At 43.0% G+C, this 24,205-nt stretch overlaps 1 protein-coding gene across 1 annotated transcript in view; it reads right to left on the bottom strand.

Annotated features, from left to right (window-relative positions):
* Positions 1 to 24,205, bottom strand: part of LOC126094655 (chondroitin sulfate synthase 1) — a 335,383-nt gene that overhangs the window by 38,360 nt on the left and 272,818 nt on the right. The window contains exon 4 of the mRNA XM_049909158.1: positions 1,990 to 2,130. Coding sequence (XP_049765115.1) covers positions 1,990 to 2,130 — 141 coding nt within the window. The remainder of the gene's footprint in view (positions 1 to 1,989; positions 2,131 to 24,205) is intronic.

Below are 24,205 nucleotides of genomic sequence, written 5' to 3'. Positions count from 1 at the left end.
AGCATTAAACCAGCTTAAAAAATTATCACAATCATTCTGTACTCAAAAGAACACATAAAGTAACAGTTTCCAGTCACTGCCAATAGTGTCTGTAGCTGTCCACTGAATTGGACAGTACATTTAGAACATAGTGCTTAGGCCACTGGCAAAAGTGTAAGAAGGGAACCAGGTGGTTGCTTGAAAATAAACTATTTCAAACACTCTCAAATTATCACATTTTATTCTACATGATGAGCAACTAATCAAAAGGGAAAAAAATAGTTTTTGGGAGTTATTTTGTTTCTTTGTGGTGTATGCTGGTTATAAATTTTTATTCTCAAATCATTGATTTTTAATATTAAACTAAAAATACTGAATGAGGAAACAAATATAAATTACAATTAATTTCCTTAAAGTCCTTTATATACTGAGGCACAGGCATTCAAAAAGTTGTGTGTCTGTTAATTTGGCAGACTAAAGATACCTGCAGCATTAGTACACTATAACTAGTTAACATTAAAATAAAAAGCGATGTATTATATGAAGAGTGGAAATGGAAAACATTTGAAGCACTATTTTTTCACAAAATGCACTCTCAGTGCCTGGTGCCTGCATTACATATACGTGGATTTGTTTCAAGTGTTAAATCACAAATGTTTCAAACATTTATTAATAGATCGCACATGATCTTTGTGCCAAGCAGAGCTTCCCAGCAGAATTCCAAGTGCCGCGCATCAAGGCCTCCTCCATGCAGCCTGGGATGGTGTCAAGAGACAAGTTTTAGGTGAGTGGGAACAGCTTTTTGAGCTGCAACAGAGATTTTGCAATTGTAGACAAATGAGGAAAAGTAAGCAGGGCCTTTGTTCCGTAAGTTTTGCACAAGCTTGTTGAGTTATTTAAAACTATGAACACATTCCATGTAATTCCAATGCCTGCAACTGACTTCTTTGATTTTAAAGATATTTCTGAAATACTGTTGTCAATGCAGGCCTGTGAGATCTCCAAATTAAGTATGAACAAACTGTCTCATACTCATCCATCTCAAAATTCTTACTCTGAAACAGAATAATGGAAAAATATCGATGTTTTCGAAATATAAAAGACCATAGAAGATATACACCATGCCCTATTTAAGCTGGAAGACCAGCCATGTTCATCAGTTCCAAAACAGAAAGATCTGTTGACGATATTGCCATTACCTCCTTGACAGCACAGGAAGTTTTACAGTAAACTTTGCAATTTCTGCTTGATACCCCATATAACCGTGCTTTCAGTAACAAGTGTTGGTGTGATACTGAGTCAAAAGCTTTCCAGAAATCAAGGAACACTGCACGTATTCGGCAGCCTTGATCCATGGCTTTCAGGATGTCAAGAATGGAGTTGCATAAAAAACGGAAGTCAACACCAACAGACTTTTTTCCCTGAATTTATTTATGTTATCTCTTGTAAAAATGTAAAAGAAATGTCATCTGGTTTTTCTTGACTATAGTTCTACTGGTTAAAATATTATGCTGTATTTCAATACTTACATTGTCACAAACATAACATGGTTCCTCTGTATTAAAGATACTTGAAACAAAAGCTTTCTTATTGGCCTTAGTTTTGTGGTATGGCACTTAGTACATTCTTAATAAATTATTTAATGTCTTGTGTGTCTCATTATTATTATTATTATTATTATTATTATTATTGTTTTTTTTCTTTTTTTTTTTGCCATGATGAGATGATATCAGAATACTTTATCAATTTTTTGGATACAAATAAGTTATGTACAAAAATATATACATTGTTTGTGATTCTCCTGACAAATGTGAGATTTGACACAACATTTTTCATTTCCACTCTTCATATGTGAATTAGCTCAGTGGCAACAACACAGCAATGATTATCATTTTGTTACACAGTATAAATAAAGTTACACTGAAAATCGAACTTAAAGCTTTAGGTAGCAATGTGAGCAGAACTGATATATTTTCACTAAATTTAGTGGTTCAGAAATTATAATCTTACTTGCATGTAATTGTGTATTCTATACATCTGCTCATGGTGTTTCACAGGGTGCAGAGTAATTGCTCTGTGAACTTCTTTCTGCTTCAGGTTGCCCGTGAAAGCTGCACTACCACTGGAGTTGTGATACAGAATTGTCTGCATCTGAAACAAAATTTTCCATATTCATTGTTCTGAATAAATTACACACATGCAGAACAAATTACACAAATGCACACAATACATAAAATATACACAGAAAAAAATTCAGATAGCACAAAAATAAAAATAAATCCTTCTTTGAGTCTATGGACACACTGGCAACCCACTAATTGTTAGTAACAATTAAGCTCCATAAGAATGTCATTTTATATGAATAATCTCCTGCTTAAATGTAAGTAGCAGCCATTCAATATGAGTTATGCTATCACATTTCCCAATGAAGACCTTCACTCACAACAAGAATGACACAGTTTGTCACTAGAAGGGTAACCTACATTTCAGTCAATGGATGCTTTTAGATGGCAACAATAAAGTGCGAAAATAAAAAGTGACATTGGCATATGTGATTATAATTTTGGATGAGCATCATACTGGCTGGACAACAATGGGCATCATATTGGCTGGACAACAATGGCACCACGTATAAACTTTCCTCTTGTCTCTGCACCCAACTCACCATTTGGTGATATCCCAACCATCCTATCTTGCTTTCTCCCCTTGAGCCACAGACCTTGCTAATCTCATAACACACCTATTCCCTCAGATCAATTCCTCTCTTTCTTGCAAAGAAGGGCATCTACTTCATAAGGAGATATTTCATCCATAATTTTAAGTGGTGGTTTCCTTTTTAAATGTACTTCATGTAAATATATTAATGTATAAAGTGTTAGTCTTTATTTGAATTGCATTAGAGTTCTGTCATCAGTATGTAACAGAAAGCGGCTATTAGTTACGTACTACTCGTACGAACAGTTGATTCCTAGCTATGAAATTCCTTTCTGGGGAACAAATGTACAAAATGAACAAAAATCAAACAATGGAAAATCTAGGGTGGAACATAACACTATTATGAAAAGTTGCTATTCACCATATAGCAGAAATGCTGAGTCGCAGATAGGCACAAAAAGACAGTCTATTTGTTTCGCCTATTTACGACTCAAAATATGAACAAAATGTTGAACAAAATTTTCAAACTATAAAGAAGATTCAAAAGGATAATAACCAAATAGTAACAGGGATCACTGTGAAAATCTTTTCAAAACATTGAGGATTTTTAATTACATCTTGGAACAAGATCTAGACTGAACTTACATTTACCAAGAAACAAGAAACAATAAACGTAAAACACAAAACATCATTTTCAGTCAAAGATTAAAATTATACAAAAAATATCCATGAGTAATTAAGGAGATTACTAAAACACATTTACTTAAAAAAACAGTTAAAAGTACAAGTTAAGCAAAACATTATATACAGTGAAGTTTTACTTACATAGCACTGAGTACAGATTTGGTAACAAATGCAACATGCATCAATAATAATGATAAAAAACCTTCTAAGTCATTTGAAAGCACAATTTTTCATGATAAAGTTTTCTTAACAAAAATGCTTACACCAAAACTCTGCAGTTTGTAATGCTAAAATATTACTCTCTTGTGAACTAATATCTCACACATTATGAAGAAATGTTAGCTCACTTTTTCATACAAGCAAATGGGAAGCTGTGGCACAAACCAAACATCACTGACATGGTCCTGGTGTCTGCTGGTAATTTATGTGTGTAGTGTGTGCAGTTCTTAGTGTTGACAAACAGTGTAGCACTAGCTTTTATGTAACTTATTTGCAAGAATGCATAAACAAAATAATATTGTACAATAGAAATAAACCAAATGTAGTTGCGCTATTTTAAACAGTCGAACCTTGTGTACAGGAGGATGGAGGCTCTAATTCCTTCTCTATAATAGTTCAGACAAATTTGAGGGTGGTTCCTATAACAAAGTACTGGCCAACTACCTGCCCCATACTTGTCAAACTAGACCAATAAGTATGCAAATGTCTGTATGTACGAATTATGTCTTTTTGTAACAACTTTGTCAGTATCCTTGTCATAGTGCTCAGGGGAGAATGAAACAGCTGTTACCACATGTGACTTTAATAGCTACTGTAGTGAACTTTGAAGAACATTTTCTGAATCTAAAAATCGGGTAGCTTACAGAAGACATGAATGCCTTTTATTGAAGCTATGTAGTGCCATAGTAAAATGAAGTACCGGGATTTATTTTGTTGTATTATCTTTATTGATGTATTTTTTTTTCAAACCACATTTTAAATATGAAATTTTTCTGACTAGGTAGCTGGATTTAGATGTTAACACAAAAATTTTAATTGAATTTTATCTTTCGTGAATCAAGTTGTGAGGATCATTCATGAATCATAAAGAAGGCTTTTGGTTGTGTGTAACGATGCCGAAGTTTCACCAACGGGAAACGAAGTGTATTGATTGCTGGCAACGGGTTCTTCATCTCGTGGGAAGGCGGCAGCGTGCTTGGTTTTTCTTGTGTGAACATTCGGAGGCACACATGTGAAGTCAGCGGCAGTGGAGCGATAAATACGGCGCTTTTAAAGGGCGGCCTGTTCGACAGACAGCGGCCTGACAGCCTAATTACTATAGAAGGCCGCAAATCAAAGAAAAGCGATACTTTGGAACAATAATTAGGAAGACTTTGCGCCAAAGCTGAGGAATTTGAATCCTCATCCCGAGATTATAGATACAGTTTCTATTCTAAAGGTAGAACTTCAGAACATTTTTATCTACTTCAGTCTGAGCTATGCGTGAATTTCGTACTGTCTTGAGATCTCTGAATTGTGTCCCCATTTTTTTCATTATCAGATCTAGTTGACTTTTTGTCTACATTACTGCACAATGTTTACAGCCGTCACACTCTGGAATTAGATTGTGTGTTCATTCCATATCATATTCCCGCGTATTGCTCTTCCCAGGTATACCAACCACATAACGGTCCTTTGAAATTAATGCTGTAATCAAGGCCTACTGGATTTTCACATTTTCATTTCAATTATTATTACTGCTGTCATTAAATACTGAAGGTGTATATTATTGTAAATAGAGTCTTGAAAGTTACACAGGTCACACCAATATACAGGAAAGATGGTAGGAATAATCCACTATATCACAGGCTCATATCATTAACGTCGATATGCAGCAGGATTTTGGAACATATACTGTATTCGAATAATATGCATTACGTCGAAGAGAGAGGTCTATTGACACACAGTCAACGCGGATTTAAAAACATCGTTCTTGTGAAACACAACTAGCTCTTACTCACACGAAATGTTGAGTGCTATTGACAATGAATTTCAAACTGACTCCGTATTTCTAGATTTCTAGAAGGCTTTTGACACTGTACCACATAAGCGGCTTGTAGTGAAATTGCTTTCTTGTGGGATATTGTCTCAGTTAATGTGAGTGGATTCGTGATTTCCCGTCAGGAAGGTGACAGTTCGTAGTAACTTTCCGAAAGTTACCGAGTAAAAGAGAAGTCATTTCTGGCGTTCCCCAATGTAGTATTGCAGGCCGTCTGCTGTTCCTTATCCATATAAAGGATTTAGGAGACAATCTGAGCAGCCGTCTTAGGTAATTTACAGTTGATGGTATCGTTTATCGTCTAGAAAAGTCATCGGAAGATCAAAACAAATTGCAAAAGTATTTAGAAAGGATATCTGTATATGGTGCGAAAATTAACAGCTGACCCTAAGTAATGAAATGCGTGGAGGCATCCTCATGAGAGCTAATAGGAATACATTAAACTTCGCTTATAGTCACATCTAAAGGCCGAAAATTAAACTAAATACCTAGGAACTCCTATTACGAACAACTTAAACTGTTATGGGGGAGGCAAACCAAAGACTGCCTTTCATTGGCAGAACACTACTAAAGAGACGGCCTACACTACGTTTGTCCGTCCTCTTTTGGAGTACTGCTGCGAGGCGTAGGATCCTTACCAGAAAGAATTAACGGAGTACATCGAGAAAGTTCAAAGAAGGGCAGTACGTTTTGTAAGATCGCGAAATATGGGGGAGAGTGTCACTGAAATGATACAGGATTTGGGGCGGTCATCATTAAAACAAAGGCGTTTTTCGTTGCAACGGGATCTTATCACGAAATTTCAATCACCAACTTTCTCCTCCGGCTGTGGAAATATGTTACTGACACTGACCTACACAGGGAGAAACGATCATCATAATAAAATAAGGGAAATCAGAGCTCGCACGGAAAGGTATAGGTGTTCGTTTTTTATGCACGCTGTAAGAGATTGGAATAATAGAGAATTACTGTGAACTTGGTTCGATGAAACCTCTGCCAGGCGCTTAAATGTGATTTACAGAGTATCGACGCTGAAAAGCGTGAGGTTTGATGTTCATATCGCACCTCGGCACCATTTTTGTTCTGCGGAAGAATGTTGAATAGGGCCACCCATGGATAAACAGTGTGTGTCAATTGGTTTCTTTCTACTCTTGGTTAGTAATAGAGAAATAATACAGGGTGATCCGTTCGATATGGCACTAAAGTAATGCGTCTGAGGTTTCTGTTGCAGTATATTAGGCATGTCCGCCATTGTGAATGCACGTATCATGCCTCGCGTCGATTTTGCGTTAAGTGGATCGCGACATTTCTGGGGTGATTTACTGAATGGCCGCTATAATCCGCATCCGTAGGTCGACTATATTATGTATTCTTTGTGCATACCCTGTTGACTTGACGTAGCTTCACACAAAAAAATCTGTAGGCGTTAAGTCGGGGCCATTAGGAGGCCTTGGCCACACCAGCGATCTTGAATATCTGGTTTAATTATTCCCACACAACGAGAACCCAGTGCGGTGGAGCGCCGTCCTGTTGATTGATAATGGCGTCCAGTATCCCATGTTGTTATAATTGAGGGACCACATGCTGGTCGATCATTTCAAGATAACTGACAGCACTAACATTCTCCTCCACAAAAAAGAATGAGTCGATGACGTATCGACGTCTGAAAGCTTGCTGTGTCTCTGTGACACTCGAGTATTTCGCATACGATACGACACACTGAGTGTGTTGTTATGGCATAACGACAATTTTCACGTAACAATCGAGATACTGAGGGCGCTAACTTGTGCCACCTCCGTACAATATGTTTCTGATATCTCGTGTTTGCGCTGGGAACTACGCGCTGTTGGCTTGCCTCCCGGAGCATGGTCACTCATTGTTAACTCCGATCATTTTCACATACATTACAAGAAATTGCTCAGAGGCAGATATATACTACTGGCCGTTAAAATTGCTACACCACGAAGATGACGTGCAACAGACGCGAAATTTAACCGACACGAAGAAGATGCTGTGATATGCAAACGATTAGCTTTCAGACCAATCACACAAGGTTGGCGCCGGTGGCGACACCTACAATGTGCTGACACGAGGAAAGTTTCCAACCGATTTCTCATACACAATCAGCAGTTGACCGGCGTTGCCTTGTGAAACGTTGTTGTGATGCCTCGTTTGAGGAGGAGAAATGCGTACCATCACGTTTCCGCCTTTGATAAAGGTTTATCGCATCGCGACATTGCTGTTCGCGTTGTCGAGATCAAAAGACTGTTAGCAGAATATGGAATCGGTGGGTCCAGGAGGGTAATACGGAACGCCGTGCTGGATCCCAAAGGTCTCGTATCACTAGCAGTCGAGATGACAGGCAACTTATCAGCAGCCACGTCTCGATCCCTGAGTCAACAGATGGGGACGTTTGCAAGACAACAACCATCTGCACGAACAGTTCGACGACGTTTGCAACAGCATGGACTATCAGCTCGGAGACCGTGGCTGCGGTTACCCTTGACGCTGCATCACAGACAGGAGCGCATGCGATGGTGTACTCAACGACGAACCTGGGTGCACGAATGGCAAAACTTCATTTTTTTCGGATGAATCCAGGTTCTGTTTACAGCATCATGATGGTCGCATCCTTGTTTAGCGACATCGCGGTGAACGCACATTGGAAGCGTGTATTCGTCATCGCTATACTGGCGTATCACCCGGCGTGATGGTATGGGGTGCCACTGGTAACACGTCTCTGTCACCTCTTGTTCGCATTGACGGCACTTTGAGCAGTGGACGTTACATTTCAGATGTGTTACGACCCGTAGCTCTACCCGTCATTCGATCCCTGCGAAACCCTACATTTCAGCTGGATGATGCACGACCGCATGTTGCAGGTCCTGAACGGGCCTTTTGGATACAGAAAATGTTCGACTGCTGCCCTCGCCAGCACATTCTCCAGATCTCTCACCAATTGAAAACATCTGGTCAATGGTGGCCGAGCAACTGGCTCGTCACAATACGCTAGTCACTACTCTTGATGAACTGTGGTATCGTGTTGAAGCTGCATGGGCGGCTGTACCTATACACGCCATCCAAGCTCTGTTTGACTCAATGCCCAGGCGTATCAAGGCCGTTATTACGACCAGAGGTGGTTGTTCTGGGTACTGATTTCTTAGGATCTATGCACCCAAATTGCGTGAAAATGTAATCACATGTCAGCTCTAGTATAATATATTTGTCCAATGAATACCCGTTTATCATCTGCATTTCTTCTTGGTGTAGCAATTTTAATGGCCAGTAGTGTATTAACTTAAGAAATATAACGTTGGTCTTTTCTGACGTCTCAAACGGATCACCCTGTACATGGATGAGTCAAAACATTAAGACCATTGCGCAAACCGAGACTGAATGCTGCTTAGTGGCATCGCGGAAATGTGGCGCGGTAAAGAAAGTAGGCAACAACAGTTGCAGCTTCACTCGTTATCACAGAACGTCGTGGTCTTTGCTTTACACCGGTATAGGGGCGACCTGAGGCAGATCTAGCGACAGAGTAAAATTCTGGTGCAGGCTCAAATGCTTCGATCATATTGTTCAGCGGACATAGTTGAGCATGGGGCTCCGCAGCAGGCAACTGTTACGTGTTCCAATGTTGACCTACGACTGCAGTGGGTCGGGATCATCGAGACTGGACCGTAGATCAATGGAGGCAAGTCTCTTGGTCAGATGAATCACGTTTCTTCGAACATCAGAACCATGATGGTGTCCGGATACACTGACATACAGGCGAACGACTGCTGCTTCGAGCACCGCACCACGGACGCAGACCGCTATGAGCAGTAATCGAAGGCACCATGGCAACGTTGGACAATGTAAACATTATTGCGGACCATCTGCATCTCTACATGTTTGATGAGTTCCCCGAAGGTGATTGCATCTTCCAGCAGGATAGCTGTTCGTGTTATAAGGTCAGAGGTGAACCAACACGTTACTGATTTCCTCAATTTGTGGAGCTCTTCCTCGTGAATTAATCGTCGAAAGTTTTTGACAATGTTGACTGGAATACTCTCTTTCAAATTCTAAAGGTGGCAGGGGTAAAATACAGGTAGCGAAAGGCTATTTACAATTTGTACAGAAACCAGATGGCAGTTATAAGAGTCGAGGGCCATGGAAGGGAAGCAGTGGTTGGGAAGGGAGTGAGACAGGGTTGTAGCCTCTCCCCGATGTTATTCAATCTGTATATTGAGCAAGCAGTAAAGGAAACAAAAGAAAAATTCGGAGTAGGTATTAAAATCCATGGAGAAGAAATAAAAACTTTGAGGTTCGCCGATGACATTGTAATTCTGTCAGAGACAGCAAAGGACTTGGAAGAGCAGTTGAACGGAATGCATGGTGTCTTGAAGGGAGGATATAAGATGAACATCAACAAAAGCAAAACGAGGATAATGGAATGTAGTCGAATGTAAACTCGGGTGATGCTGAGGGAATTAGATTAGGAAATGAGACACTTAAAGTAGTAAAGGAGTTTTGCTATTTGGGGAGCAAAATAACTGATAGTGGTCGAAGTAGAGAGGATATAAAACGGTGAATGGCAATGGCAAGGAAAGCGTTTCTGAAGAAGAGAAATTTGTTAACATCGAGTATAGATTTAAGTGTAAGGAAGTCGTTTCTGAAAGTATTTGTATGGAGTGTAGCCATGTATGGGAATGAAACATGGACGATAAATAGTTTGGACAAGAAGGGAATAGAAGCTTTCGAAATGTGGTGCTACGGAAGACTGCTGAACATTAGATAGGTAGATCACATAACTAATGAGGAGGTACTGGACAGAATTGGGGAGGAGTTTGTGGCACAACTTGACAAGAAGAAGGGACCGGTTGGTAGGACATGTTCTGAGGCATCAAGGGATCACAAATTTAGCATTGGAGGGCAGCGTGGAGGGTAAAAATCGTAGAGGGTGACCAAGAGATGAATACGCTTAGCAGATTCAGAAGGATGTAGGTTGCAGTAAGTACTGGGAGATGAAGAAGCTTGCACAGGATGGAGTAGCATGGAGAGCTGCATCAAACCAGTCTCAGGACTGAAGACCACAACAACAACAACAACAGATGAACATCCAACCCATTCGGATAATTCCTTCGTGATGTGTCGTTTTATTTTTTTAATTTTTTGTCTTGGGGTGTATTTTAGCGATATACCAGTAAATCCCCATACGGATTCTTTAAAGAATCGAACTCCCACGTATAAAACGCCGTATCTCCCGAACTTTCTGTCGTACAGTGACATACGTTTGCTGGAGTTTTCAGTGCTGTATGTGGATACTGCCTGCAAAATGTGTTGCGAATAGATTTAGTAGTAAAGAAGTAATAAATTAAGGCGTCGTGCCTGATACTACAGTTTGTTGAAGGGACAACGAAAATGTAGTAAGCATAAACTTTTTTCGTTTCATCATTTTGCGAGGTGTGTTAGTGAGAAAGAAAGTCCTAAAGGTTTGAAGTTATTGATAAAGTTTGTTCTAAGTCGCCAAAGTGTTCTCATTCTCAAACACCGGTAGTTTGGGTAATTTGCTCTACCTCAAGACATATACACTGTTTCTAATTGCAACAGTCGACTTATGCATTAAATCTTTAACGTACGATTATATCTCTCAATAAGTAGATTATGGCAGCATTTTAAATTTTTAAATTCGGTCAATAACTGTATGAAATATTGAAAATTAAATTTTTGTTATTCCTGGGAGCCGTCTCGCGCCATATGAACAACGGGCCTGGGCCAAATTCTTTGAGTCTCTCTCCCAGAATATTTCCCTAGCTATTTTTGCGAAAGGATTTTCGAAACTTTAACGAGCGTTACATAGCTTCACTCATCATTTCAGTAGCTCTCGAATTTCGTTATACGGGGCAAATCAAAATTAGTACAGCAGTTGCAAACGGGTGTAACTATTAATGCATTGCGATCCATCGATAAAAATTACAAAAAATGTAAACAAGGTTCAAAATATCGATATTAGCGCGAGCGCAGTGAATCGGAAATCAGCGCAAGTGCGGGAAGTATCATATTTACAGGCATTGAAACTGGAAGAGTTCGTCAAACTCACGAATTGGCTCAAAAATGGTTCAAATGGCTCTGAGCACTATGGGACTTAACATCTATGGTCATCAGTCCCCTAGAACTTAGAACTACTTAAACCTAACGACATCACACAACACCTAGTCATCACGAGGCAGAGAAAATCCCTGACCCCGCCGGGAATCGAGCCCGGGCGCGGGAAGCGAGAACGCTACCGCACGACCATGAGCTGCGGACAAAACTCACGAATTATTGTACGTCAATGCCGGAAGCCAAAACGTGTGTAAATAATCACCGTGATTCACCGAAAGTTAATTTTTCTTTATTATGCCGGTACAAAAACTATACGGGTCACCTTTCTCCACTGAGCTAAGTATTTCAACAAACATTTAGCTGCCGGCCGCTGTGGACGAGCGGTTCTAAGCGCTTCAGTCCGGAACCGCGCTGCTGCTGCTACGATCGCACGTTTGAATCCTGCCTCGGGCATGGATGTTTGTGATGTCCTTAGGTTAGTTAGGTTTAAGTAGTTCTAAGTCTTGGGGACTGGTGACCTCAGATGTTAAGTCCCATAGTGCTTAGAGCCATTTGAACCATTTTTTGAAACATTTAGCTGTACACGCTTGAGCAATGGCCTATATTACACCTTGACAGGGATTCCATGGATTACACCTTTCAGCAAGATGGAGCCACCCCGACGTTGGGGTATGGACGTTTCAAATCGATGTTTTCCAAACCGTTCTGCTCTTGGCCACCGAAATCATTATGTGAAAGAACCTTGTAAACGCGCCTGCTTAGCCGGGTACAACACCAGATCTCAAAATGCGCATATCTAATACACTCGGTCGGTGACTCCACATGTGCTTTAAAATATTTGCCATGAAATGGAATCTCGTTTAGACACTGTCCGTATGATCAAGGAGACTCACATAGAACATCCTTCTCTGCAACTGTTATCAATGTGGGGCTATGCATTAAATAGTAACTGCCTTTCGTAATTGTAATACTCGTTTCAAATTGCTACTGTAAATGAACTTCGTTACTTGTACTTCCAATATTTATTTTTTCATTTTCTAGACGTCTCTCTTGATAGTAAAATTAGCAAAGCTTTTGCTTACTGCAGAATACTTCTCTCTTTGCGTCCTATCACATTAGTACAGATGTTCATTTTAGCGGAAGATTATATGTAAATGGTAATTAACTGTACTCTTAATCATTATCGTAACAATGTACCATATTCTTTTCGCATGGATGTTTCTTTCTCTTTATGTACGTCCAACATTCTGATCAAATGCTAGTTGTCCGCAGCTCGTGGTCGTGCGGTAGCGTTCTCGCTTCCCACGCCCGGGTTCCCGGGTTCGATTCCCGGCGGGGTCAGGGATTTTCTCTGCCTCGTGATGACTGGGTGTTGTGTGCTGTCCTTAGGTTAGTTAGGTTTAAGTAGTTCTAAGTTCTAGGGGACTGATGACCATAGCTGTTGACTTCCATAGTGCTCAGAGCCATTTGAACCTTTTTTTTTTGCAGCTATACGAGCGTTACTTGAACATCAGAATGGAAGCGCAACAGTAATATCACATACCAAAGGATTTATTTACGATTTGTGGAAACTGTCGCGGAAGGAGATATCTGCTGTTAAGCCGTAAGAGAGCTTCATTGTCGGAACGATTCAATCTGCCGCTCAGTGGAACTACACTGCTGCGGGCTCGTTAGCGTTTCGACTGCAGCAACGCTGGATCTCGTTTGAAGCAGTTATCAGTGCCCGACACAAAGTGGCCGTCAAGTAGCCGGCACCTCGAGCAGCGTGAGTCACGGCCGTGTCGGCAGCTGTTTGTGGGAGCCGCCTCCGGAAAGTGCCACATACGCCGCCTCAGCGGCTGTGGCACTTTCATCCACTTCAGTAGGCATCGTCAAACTAAGTACACACGAAAAGACTGAGCTGCAAACAAGCGATGCGTAAATAATTTCGTAAATGGCTGTCTACACGACGAGATCAGTGTACACCACAGTTTCGACACTTTATGCATACCGAAGCACCATTTTCGTGTCTGAAATGAAAGTTGTGGCAATTAACACTGGTAGCGGCGTTCAGGCTTCTTCGCTATAAATCAGTACAAAACAAACATAGCAGACGTGTTTGATTTCGTGAGTGGAGAAAGAGCTTGGGTGATCACTGACGAAATTTTGTAGATTACTCCAGAAGGTAATTGAACCACCTAAGAGTAACGTCAGAACAATTTACATATCTTAAGCTAAATTCGAGAAGCTACAAGGAAAGAAGATACACTAATACGTGAAGCACTATCGTCGAAACAAACTGGAGAACACACGGTATATTTTTGGCAAGCTGAGATTTTCATTTCTCGCCCCTGTAGTACCATATATCGCGCTCGGTTTCCTCCAGATGTTTATGACTCCATCCATTTCGGAAGTTTCTTGCCTCCAATTTTCGGATATCAAGCTTTTTGTTTCGTGCATGTTAAACCGTTAGCTACACAGTGTATTCTTTGGATATCTTCACCATTTGCGCAGTTGTGCTTTCACTGAGGTCGGTCTATACAGAAGGCTTGAGATTGAACTATAAGTATCTACAGAAATTTGCTAATGGAGTAAGGTGTCTTCATTAATCTTTGATGTCTTATTATTTTTTATAGAATTTACAGAGTAGCTATAAATCAACTTTTGCTATTTGAGAGGGTCCCCGTGAAAAGCGAGCGATCGTAGGACAATGAAACTTTGTGAAAATGTTTGTAAGGACATGCGCAAGAGAAAAACGAACGAACTGCTGAAAGAAACACATTTTAATTTAAAGGTTTCTTAAAATTGCTGGAACCAACCGCCTTTTGTTTTGATCTTCAATTTTTTTATTATTCCATTAACGGGTTCGAACCGCCTAGCGATTCATCATCAGATGATACATACACTCCTGGAAATTGAAATAAGAACACCGTGAATTCATTGTCCCAGGAAGGCGAAACTTTGTTGACACATTCCTGGGGTCAGATACATCACATGATCACACTGACAGAACCACAGGCACATAGACACAGGCAACAGAGCATGCACAATGTCGGCACTAGTGCAGTGTATAGCCACCTTTCGCAGCAATGCAGGCTGCTATTCTCCCATGGAGACGATCGTAGAGATGCTGGATGTAGTCCTGTGGAACGGCTTGCCATGCCATTTCCACCTGGCGCCTCAGTTGGACCAGCGTTCGTGCTGGACGTGCAGACCGCGTGAGACGACGCTTCATCCAGTCCCAAACATGCTCAATGGGGGACAGATCCGGAGATCTTGCTGGCCAGGGTAGTTGACTTACACCTTCTAGAGCACGTTGGGTGGCACGGGATACATGCGGACGTGCATTGTCCTGTTGGAACAGCAAGTTCCCTTGCCGGTCTAGGAATGGTAGAACGATGGGTTCGATGACGGTTTGGATGTACCGTGCACTATTCAGTGTCCCCTCTACGATCACCAGTGGTGTACGGCCAGTGTAGGAGATCGCTCCCCACACCATGATGCCGGGTGTTGGCCCTGTGTGCCTCGGTCGTATGCAGTCCTGATTGTGGCGCTCACCTGCACGGCGCCAAACACGCATACGACCATCATTGGCACCAAGGCAGAAGCGACTCTCATCGCTGAAGACGACACGTCTCCATTCGTCCCTCCATTCACGCCTGTCGCGACACCACTGGAGGCGGGCTGCACGATGTTGGGGCGTGAGCGGAAGACGGCCTAACGGTGTGCGGGACCGTAGCCCAGCTTCATGGAGACGGTTGCGAATGGTCCTCGCCGATACCCCAGGGGCAACAGTGTCCCTAATTTGCTGGGAAGTGGCGGTGCGGTCCCCTACGGCACTGCGTAGGATCATACGGTCTTGGCGTGCATCCGTGCGTCGCTGCGGTCCGGCCCCAGGTCGACGGGCACGTGCACCTTCCGCCGACCACTGGCGACAACATCGATGTACTGTGGAGACCTCACGCCCCACGTGTTGAGCAATTCGGCGGTACGTCCACCCGGCCTCCCGCATGCCAACTATACGCCCTCGCTCAAAGTCCGTCAACTGCACATACGGTTCACGTCCACGCTGTCGCGGCATGCTACCAGTGTTAAAGACTGCGATGGAGCTCCGTATGCCACGGCAAACTGGCTGACACTGACGGCGGCGGTGCACAAATGCTACGCAGCTAGCGCCATTCGACGGCCAACACCGCGGTTCCTGGTGTGTCCGCTGTGCCGTGCGTGTGATCATTGCTTGTACAGCCCTCTCGCAGTGTCCGGAGCAAGTATGGTGGGTCTGACACACCGGTGCCAATGTGTTCTTTTTTCCATTTCCAGGAGTGTATATTAATTGTCTGCAACAGTGTAGGAGTCATGTAGAGTGAGTAGTATCCGTTGGTTGGATGTTGGTGTACACAGTATTCTGGAAAACATAATGAAAGTTTTCCACTGACGTTCATTTTACTGCACATTACACACACAGCCACATATGACACGTTTCACATGCTTTACAAAACGTGTCCACGTGAAAGGGTATTAAATGTTGTTAACTGCGTGCCATGTTTATGGTCCAGGTCACAAACGTTGCTGAATGTGACGCCATCTGCGTCCTCGACAGCCTGGAAACGCTCTAGGGATTACAGGACAATTGTTCAAACCGACTTTCCGAACGTTGGACCATGGAACGTTCAGCTATCGTGACACAGCTCGTGCACGGCTTGAATGTCACACATTGCATCCAGCCTTCTCAGGCATGGCAACAGTAACTTCTTCAACAGTTTGGGGCACAGTTGGCCGTCTGCGTTTCCCAGGAGCAATTCCCAAATCGCCGGTTACCTCGAACTTCCGAAAAATGTTCTTCAACCCCGGTGAGGAAAGAGGACCTCTCCGTATTCTTGTAATGCGTCGACATTCGCGAAGAGCAGCAGCATTGTTGCTGCTATTTTGCTAAAACAACTTTACGAGTGAAGCCCTGCTCACCTTGTCCACACCCACGTTTATTGCCTGCAGCTGTAATGCACACTGATGCTTGTGCTTCAGCCCTATGTCGCCGTACCAACATCGGCGCCTAACGGCAAGTCATGCCACTAACACTACGAACAATGCGAATTCTGCAGCGCACAGTGTCAACATCATTCCTACAAAGTTGTGTACCCATATGGTAAATAGGTTTCCGTCTTCATTGTCCCAATTCAAAAATTCAAATGGGTCCAAGCACTATGGGACTTAACATCTGACGTCATCAGTCCCCTAGACTTAGAACTACTTAAACCTAACTAACCTAAGGACATCACACACATCCACGCCCGAGGCAGGATTCGAACCTGCGACCGCAGCAGCAGCAGCGCGGTTCCGGACTGAAGGGCCTAGAACCGCTCGGCCACAGCGGCCGGCTCACTGCCCCAATTATCGAAAGTCTAATATGACCCCTTGTATCTTGGTCAGGAACTCCGACGCCGTCAGTCCTTCCATGCCGGTTGAAGAATTGCCTCAACTGCACCACGACATCGCACTTTGTTCTTGTAATGCTTTTTATTAGCGTCAGACAAGAACCTATATCTAGCGTAACTGGCCAAAAACCAACAATTGTCTCACTTCCCCACTCCATGTCCTATTCATTGAAACGTTACCTAACCTAAAAACACAAGCAACTGATTGTTTCGTGTCGTAATGTAAATTACGTTTTAGGACTGTCGGGTCAAAGGACAGCGCTTGTGCTTGTCAGATCATCTCACTTCTAAAGCTACATTTATAGGCATAAATTGTTAATCAGTATTAACTTCCCACTGTACCACATATTTGGGTTTCTTCTCGGTTCCTTTACGCGTGGAGCGCGGGAAGCTGAATGCAGCGAAGCTGCCGACGGACACAGCAGAGATTCATGTCTGACGCTGTGTGCCCACCGGCAGCCACACGCTCCACTAAGTTTATACAGTATAGTATACAGCGCAGTACTGTGCATTAATTTGTATTTCTTGACTGAGTTGACGCAAGTGAATAGGAAATCAGGTACAATATCTTGTTCAACGTTTTGAATTTATTTTTTTTATTTATTCATTTAGTTATTTGTACTGAATAGAGCAGAGTGTGTGACCGCTTTCGTGAACCTCTGCTGTGTCCGGCGATGGCCTCGCGGCAGTCAACTTGTTAAACGCCTCTGTGCACGATGTAATTCGTCCAGTCTTGCCTACACGGTCTCTCCGAGAGTGACACGTAGGAAGCATATGTTCTAGATTCCTCACTTAATAATGGTTTTCAAAACTTTGTATGTAGGCTGCCGAAGAATAGTGTTGATCCTTACCTTCAAGAGTTTGCCAGTTAATGTTTTTCAATATGTCCGTGGCGCTTTCCCGTAATTCAAGCAAACCTGCGACGACTCATGCTACCCTTTGTATACGATTATCTTTGGCATTTCCTTTGGTCCTATTTGGTATTCCTCCCGTACACTTGAGGAATACATACTGAGGAGACAAAAGTCACGGGATAACGATATGGATATACACAGATAGCGGCAGTATCGCGCACACCAGGTATAAAAGGGCAGTTCATTGGCGAAGCTGTCATTTGTACCCAGATGATTCATGTGAAAAGGTTTCCGACATGATTACGGCCGCACGACGGGAATAATAGACTTGGAACGCGGAATGGTGCTTGGAGATGCACTCATGGAACGTTCGATTTGGGAAACAGTTGGGGAATTCAATATTCCGAGATCAACTGTCAAGAGTGTGGCAAGAATACCAAATTTCAGGCATTACCTCTCACCACAGACTATGCTGTGGCCAACGGACTTCACTTAACGACCGAGAGCAGCGACGTTTGCGTAGGGTTGTCAGTGCTAACAGACAAGCAACACTGATTGAAGTGATCACAGAAATCAATGGGGAACGTACTACCAATGTTTCTGTTAGGACAGTGCGGTGAAATTTGGCGTTAATGGGCTAGGGCAGCAAACTACCAAAGCGAGTGCCTTTGCTAATACTATGACATCGCCTACAGCGAATCTCCTGGCCTCGCGATCATATCGGTTGGACCTAGACCTGGTTACATGAGTCCCGATTTCATTTGGTAAGAGGTGATAGTATGATTCGACTGTGGCGCCGACCCCACGGAGCTATGGACCGAAGTTGTCAACATGTCAGTGTGTAAGCTGACGGTGGCTCCATAATGGTGTGGGCTCTGTTTACGTGGAATGGACTGGGTCCTCTGGTCTAAATGAACCGATCATTGACTGGAAACTGTTATTTTCGGCTAGTTGGACACCGTTTGCAGCCGTTCATGAACTTCATGTTCCTAAACAACGATGGAATTTTTATGGATGACAATGTTCCATGTCACTGAACTACGGTTGTTCTCGACTGGTTTCAAGAACATTCTGGACAATTTGAGCGAATGATGTGGCCACCCAGATCGCCCGACATAAAACCCATCGAACATTTACGGGACGTAATCGAGATGTCAGTTTGTGCACAAAATCCTGCACCGGCAACAGTTTGGCGATTACGGACGGCTATACGTGCAGCATGGCTCAATATTTCTGCAGGGGACTTCCAACGACCTGTTGAGTCCATGTCACGTAGAGTTGCTGCACTTCGTTGGGCGAAAGGTGGTCTGAAACGCTTTGACGAGGTAGCCCATAACTTTTCCATCTCATTGTATTAAGATGTGTCGCGTGAATGTTTTGTAAGCAGTCGTTTTTTGTACACTAACTGAATTTTCCAAGTAGCCTAACAGCCTAAGTCAGTCACCTGCTTTACCTATTAGCATATGTGATCATTTCACTTCATATCCCCACAGATTGTTCCACCTAGGTATGAGTCGATTGATTTCAGTTGTGACTCAGTGACATAATAATCATAGAATATTACATTTTTCTGTTTTATGAAGCGCATAGTTTTATGTTTAAAGCAATTTGCTAATAATTGCACCAGTTTGAAATTTTATCAAGATCTGAATGAATATGTAACTTATTTCAAACAGTACTTCATTACAGATAACTGAGGAAAGTGTGAAGTTACTAATAATATTGCCTGCCAGCTCATTAATATACATAATGAACTGCAAAGGTCTCATACTACATCCCTGCGGCACTCCTGAAGTTACATGACAGTATCTCATGTCAGTTTCCTACAAGAAACCTTTTCCTAAACATTCAGCGCCTGTCTTCAAACAATGAGGCAACTAACTTAGGTACGTGGATTCTGTCGGCCTGTTTAAAAAATACACGACAGAGGTATAATAGTCGTTATTTTACAATACACTGCAAAAGTCAAGGTGGATGGAATCACATATTAGGCTAAGCTCACTGGTAACTGGTTGGATGTTCTAGTCACCAATCGACAGAAGAAAGGGTGGAGCTAACACGTCCAACAGTGCATAGATTATCAAAAACCGTTGGATAATTAAAAAAAATGGCTCTGATCACTATTGGACTTAAAATCTGAGGTCATCAGTCCCCTAGAACTTACACCTAACTAATCTAAGGACATCACACACATCCATGACCGAGGCAGGATTCGAACCTGCTACCGTAGCGGTCGCGCGGTTCCAGACTGAAGCGCCTGGAACCGCTCGGCCACACCGCCCGGCGGTAATAAAAACACCCGATACCAACTTCAGATCGAAAAGAAACTGAGCGATGTATACTACTCCCGAATGGCGTTTGACGTCATTTCTCTGTTAAAATTACTCGAGGCGTGCTGTGAGAGAGTGACAATCTCTTCATTATTTATCCGTTAAGGAGCACAACGGCTTGATTGTATGCAAATCAGGCGACAGTGAACACTTCTCAAGGTGAAGAGAGTGTTATTTGATAAATTCAGTTTTCTAGGAGGTCTGGTACGGGCTCGCTCAGCCCTTGTCAGGGCAAGTGAAGAGCTGGTTGAATAAAGAAGCAGCGATATCACCAGGATTCATCTACTGGCTATAACAGCGGGAGTGACTGGCGACTTACTTATATTGACTACACAAACAGCAGCTGGCCCTTGGCCTCCACGTCTCCCATGGTATTATTCTTCCATCTCGTTCTCGGCCGTCATATTGGTGTCCTCCCTTCGGCTTCTCCATCCATTATTGCCTTTATTTCAGTGTTCTCCCCTCTCCTCCTCACCTATCTGTACCATTTGAGTCTTCTAGTTTTCGCACTCGCTACGATGTCAGGTAGTGTGTATAATTGCCGGCCGCGGTGGCCGTGCGGTTCTGGCGCTGCTGTCCGGAACCGCGGGACTGCTACGGTCGCAGGTTCGAATCCTGCCTCGGGCATGGGTGTGTGTGATGTCCTTAGGTTAGTTAGGTTTAAGTAGTTCTAAGTTCTAGGGGACTTATGACCTAAGATGTTGAGTCCCATAGTGCTCAGAGCCACATCTTTAAAACTATATTGTGAAGTTTCAGAACAACTTAAAATTACTAAGGAGTCAGCGAGGATGGAAGGCCTATGGGTTAGTGGCCGGATAGCCTACGGCTCGTGCTAGACGATACCTCTACACAAAAAAGGCTTCTGCACTGTGTAAAACATTTGGTGGGTTATCCATAGACCTATAATGAAATTGTAAGCTAGTTGAAAATGAGGACAATCTAATAAAAGAATTAGTTACAGTAGCTTTTGATATAAAACATCTTACGTCCTTGCAAGTAAATTAAAGAAGTGTGTATGTCGCAGCAGCCTCTAGCCAGTTAATGACTAGATCTTGCAAAAAATGTAACGGTTTAATGGTGGTAGAAAGAGCATTCCGAAATACGTGCGCACGGAGTTTTTTGCTTTGCCTCGATTTTGAGATATCATTAAATCACCCAACAACTTGCATTCCATTCTCCGGAAGATCACACTGACTTTCCAAACCGAGTAAGATGATGCGGCAGCTAATGTATTAAATTCGCATACGGAGCACAATCAGTTCCCCTTCCCTATCTTTATCCAATCCAGATTTGCGCTCTGTCTCTGGCCTCAGCGTCGAGAGGCCGTTGAATGCTAATTCGTATTTTTTCCTTCCTTCCTTTCATTGGAAAGAGTATTCCGCGGTGAATCTCCAAGTTTCTGGGATGAGTTAACATAACTGAATGTAACCAAATATCACCCAATTCGGCGCGGCTATTGAACGCTCCCGTATCATTTCCAGATTTAGTAAGAATCTTCGCACAAGACTGTGCTTAAGCGTATTATCAACCTTAGTACTCTTATAGGCCACCACGTAAAATGAATGGAATGATGATGTCTCGCCGTTGCGTGGAATCATCGCTGTTGCCACTAAAGCGTGACCGGGCGGTCCCATCTGTGTAGGCAGCGGCAGCAACAACGGGCGCTACTGTGTTGGATTTGTATCGGCGCGTTTCCGGCCTCACATTTTTAGCGCAACGGATGGAAAGGGCTGTGTAGACCAGTTCTGACCAATAACACTGGCACCCAGCCGCCAACCAACACATGATACATGATGCCTGCTAGAATGGTGTAAGTAATTTTCGCATCGTTCTAACAGGTGTCTGTTTCGGCCAAAACAAATAAAGTAATTCATAATAATAAGATAACTGCTTCAGCAAAAATTCTAACGAATTTTCATCTTCGGTTTATCCGTCAGTGATAGCTAAATGAACAAAGCGTTACCTTTAGTGAATGATGGTACTGTAAGCTTTCCTTTGAAGCTTAACAAGCTTACACTGGCTTGACAAAAGTCATGGGATAGAGATATATACAGGGTGAGTCACCTAACGTTACCGCTGGATATATTTCGTAAACCACATCAAATACTGACGAACCAATTCCACAGACCGAACGTGAGCAGAGGGGTAAGTGTAATTGTTTAATACAAACCATACAAAAATCCACGGAAGTATGTTTTTTAACACAAACCTACGTTTTTTTAAATGGAACCACGTTAGTTTTGTTAGCACATCTGAACATATAAACAAATACGTAATCAGTGCCGTTTGTTGCATTGTAAAATGTTAATTACATCCGGAGATATTGTAACCTAAAGTTGATGCTTGAAACCTCCGACGTTCAGTTGCGTGTTGGAACAAACACGGCCCACGGTCGGCGAGCAGTGTCATGCTCATACTGCATCGTCACCGCTTTCACCCGTTTCATGTGTCGCTACATCAGCAATTACGTGGTGATGACTTTAATCATCGAGTGCAATTCTGTCAATGGGCATTAACAGAGAATGCGTTGCAGTTCTGTGTACCGATGAAGCAGGTTTCACAAACCACGGGGCAGTGAATCTACGGAACATGCATTACTGGTCCGTGGACAATCCTCGCTGGCTCAGCGACAGCGACCGTGGATGGTTGTTCTGGGGAAGGAGACCAAACAGCGAGGTCATCGGTCTCATCGGATTAGGGAAGGACAGGGAAGGCAGTCGGCCGTGCCCTTTGAAAGGAACCATCCCGGCATTTGCCTGGAGAGATTTAGGGAAATCACGGAAAACCTAAATCAGGATGGCCGGACGCGGGATTCAACCGTCGTCCTCCCGAATACGAGTCCAGTGTCTAACCACTGCGCCACCTCGCTCGGTAGCGACCGTGAACTGTAAATGTATGGTGCGGAATCATTGGCGACCACCTCATTGGTCCTCACTTCAATGCAGGGGCCCAAACAGCTGCAAAATACATCGCGTTTCTACAGAATGATCTGCCAACGTTGCTCGAAAATGTCCCACTGGAAACGCGTCGACGTATGTGGTAACAGCATGATGGTGCACCTGCACATTCCGCAATTAACACTAGGCTGACCCTTGACAGGATGTTCGACGGGCGTTTCATAGGACGTGGAGGACGCATAAATTGGCCAGCCCGTTCTCCTGAACTTCTTTCTGTGGGGTACGTTAAGGGAGAATGTGTACCGTGATGTGCCTACAACCCCAGAGGATATGAAACAACGTATTGTGGCAGCCTGCGGCGACATTACACCAGATGTACTGCGGCGTGTACGACATTCATAACACCAGAGATTGCAATTGTGTGCAGCAAATGATGGCCACCACACTGAACATCTATTGGGCTGACATGTCGGGACACACTCTATTCCACTCCGTAATTGAAAACGGAAACCACGTGTGTACGTTTACCTCACCCCTCATGGTAATGTACATGTGTGTCAGTGAAAAAGACCAATAAAAAGGTGGACGTAATGTGCTGTTCCAGTCTCTTCTGTACCTAAGGTACATCACCGTTCCCGTTGGATCCCTACGTAATTCGGTGCTCTCCGATACACACGATCGAACAGCGGAGGTGTGGTACTCAAGCGTCAACTTTAGGTTACAATATCTCCGGATGTAATTAACATTTTACAATGCAACAAACGGCACTGATTACGTATTTGTTTATATGTTCAGATGTGCTAACAAAACTAAGGGGATTCCACTTAAAAAAACGTAAGTTTGTGTTAAAAAAAATACTTCCGTGCATTTTTGTATGGTTTGTATTAACCAATTACACTAGCCCCTCTCCTCACGTTCGGTCTGTGGAATCGATTCGTCAGTATTTGATGTGGTTTACGAAATACATCCAGCGGTAATTTTAGGTGACTCACCCTGTATATACATACGGCCACAGTATCGCGTACACACGGTATGAAAGGGCAGTACATTGCCGGAGCCGTCATTTGTACTCAGGCGATTCATGTGAAAATGTGTCCGATTATAGCTGCATGACAGGAATTACATGCGGAATAGGAGCTAGACACATGGGACATTCCATTTCGGAAATCGTTAAGCCGTCGGCACACGGACCGTGCTATCGAACGTTAACGTTGAGCGTGCCAAGTTCAACGTGCTGCTGAACGCTCAGGAACGACGCGACTTGTGCATA

This window comes from Schistocerca cancellata, chromosome 8 (assembly GCF_023864275.1).
Source record: "Schistocerca cancellata isolate TAMUIC-IGC-003103 chromosome 8, iqSchCanc2.1, whole genome shotgun sequence".
Lineage (NCBI taxonomy): Eukaryota > Metazoa > Arthropoda > Insecta > Orthoptera > Acrididae > Schistocerca > Schistocerca cancellata.
The sequence above is the reverse complement of the archived record's forward strand: the minus strand, read 5'-3'. Positions and strand labels throughout refer to the sequence as shown.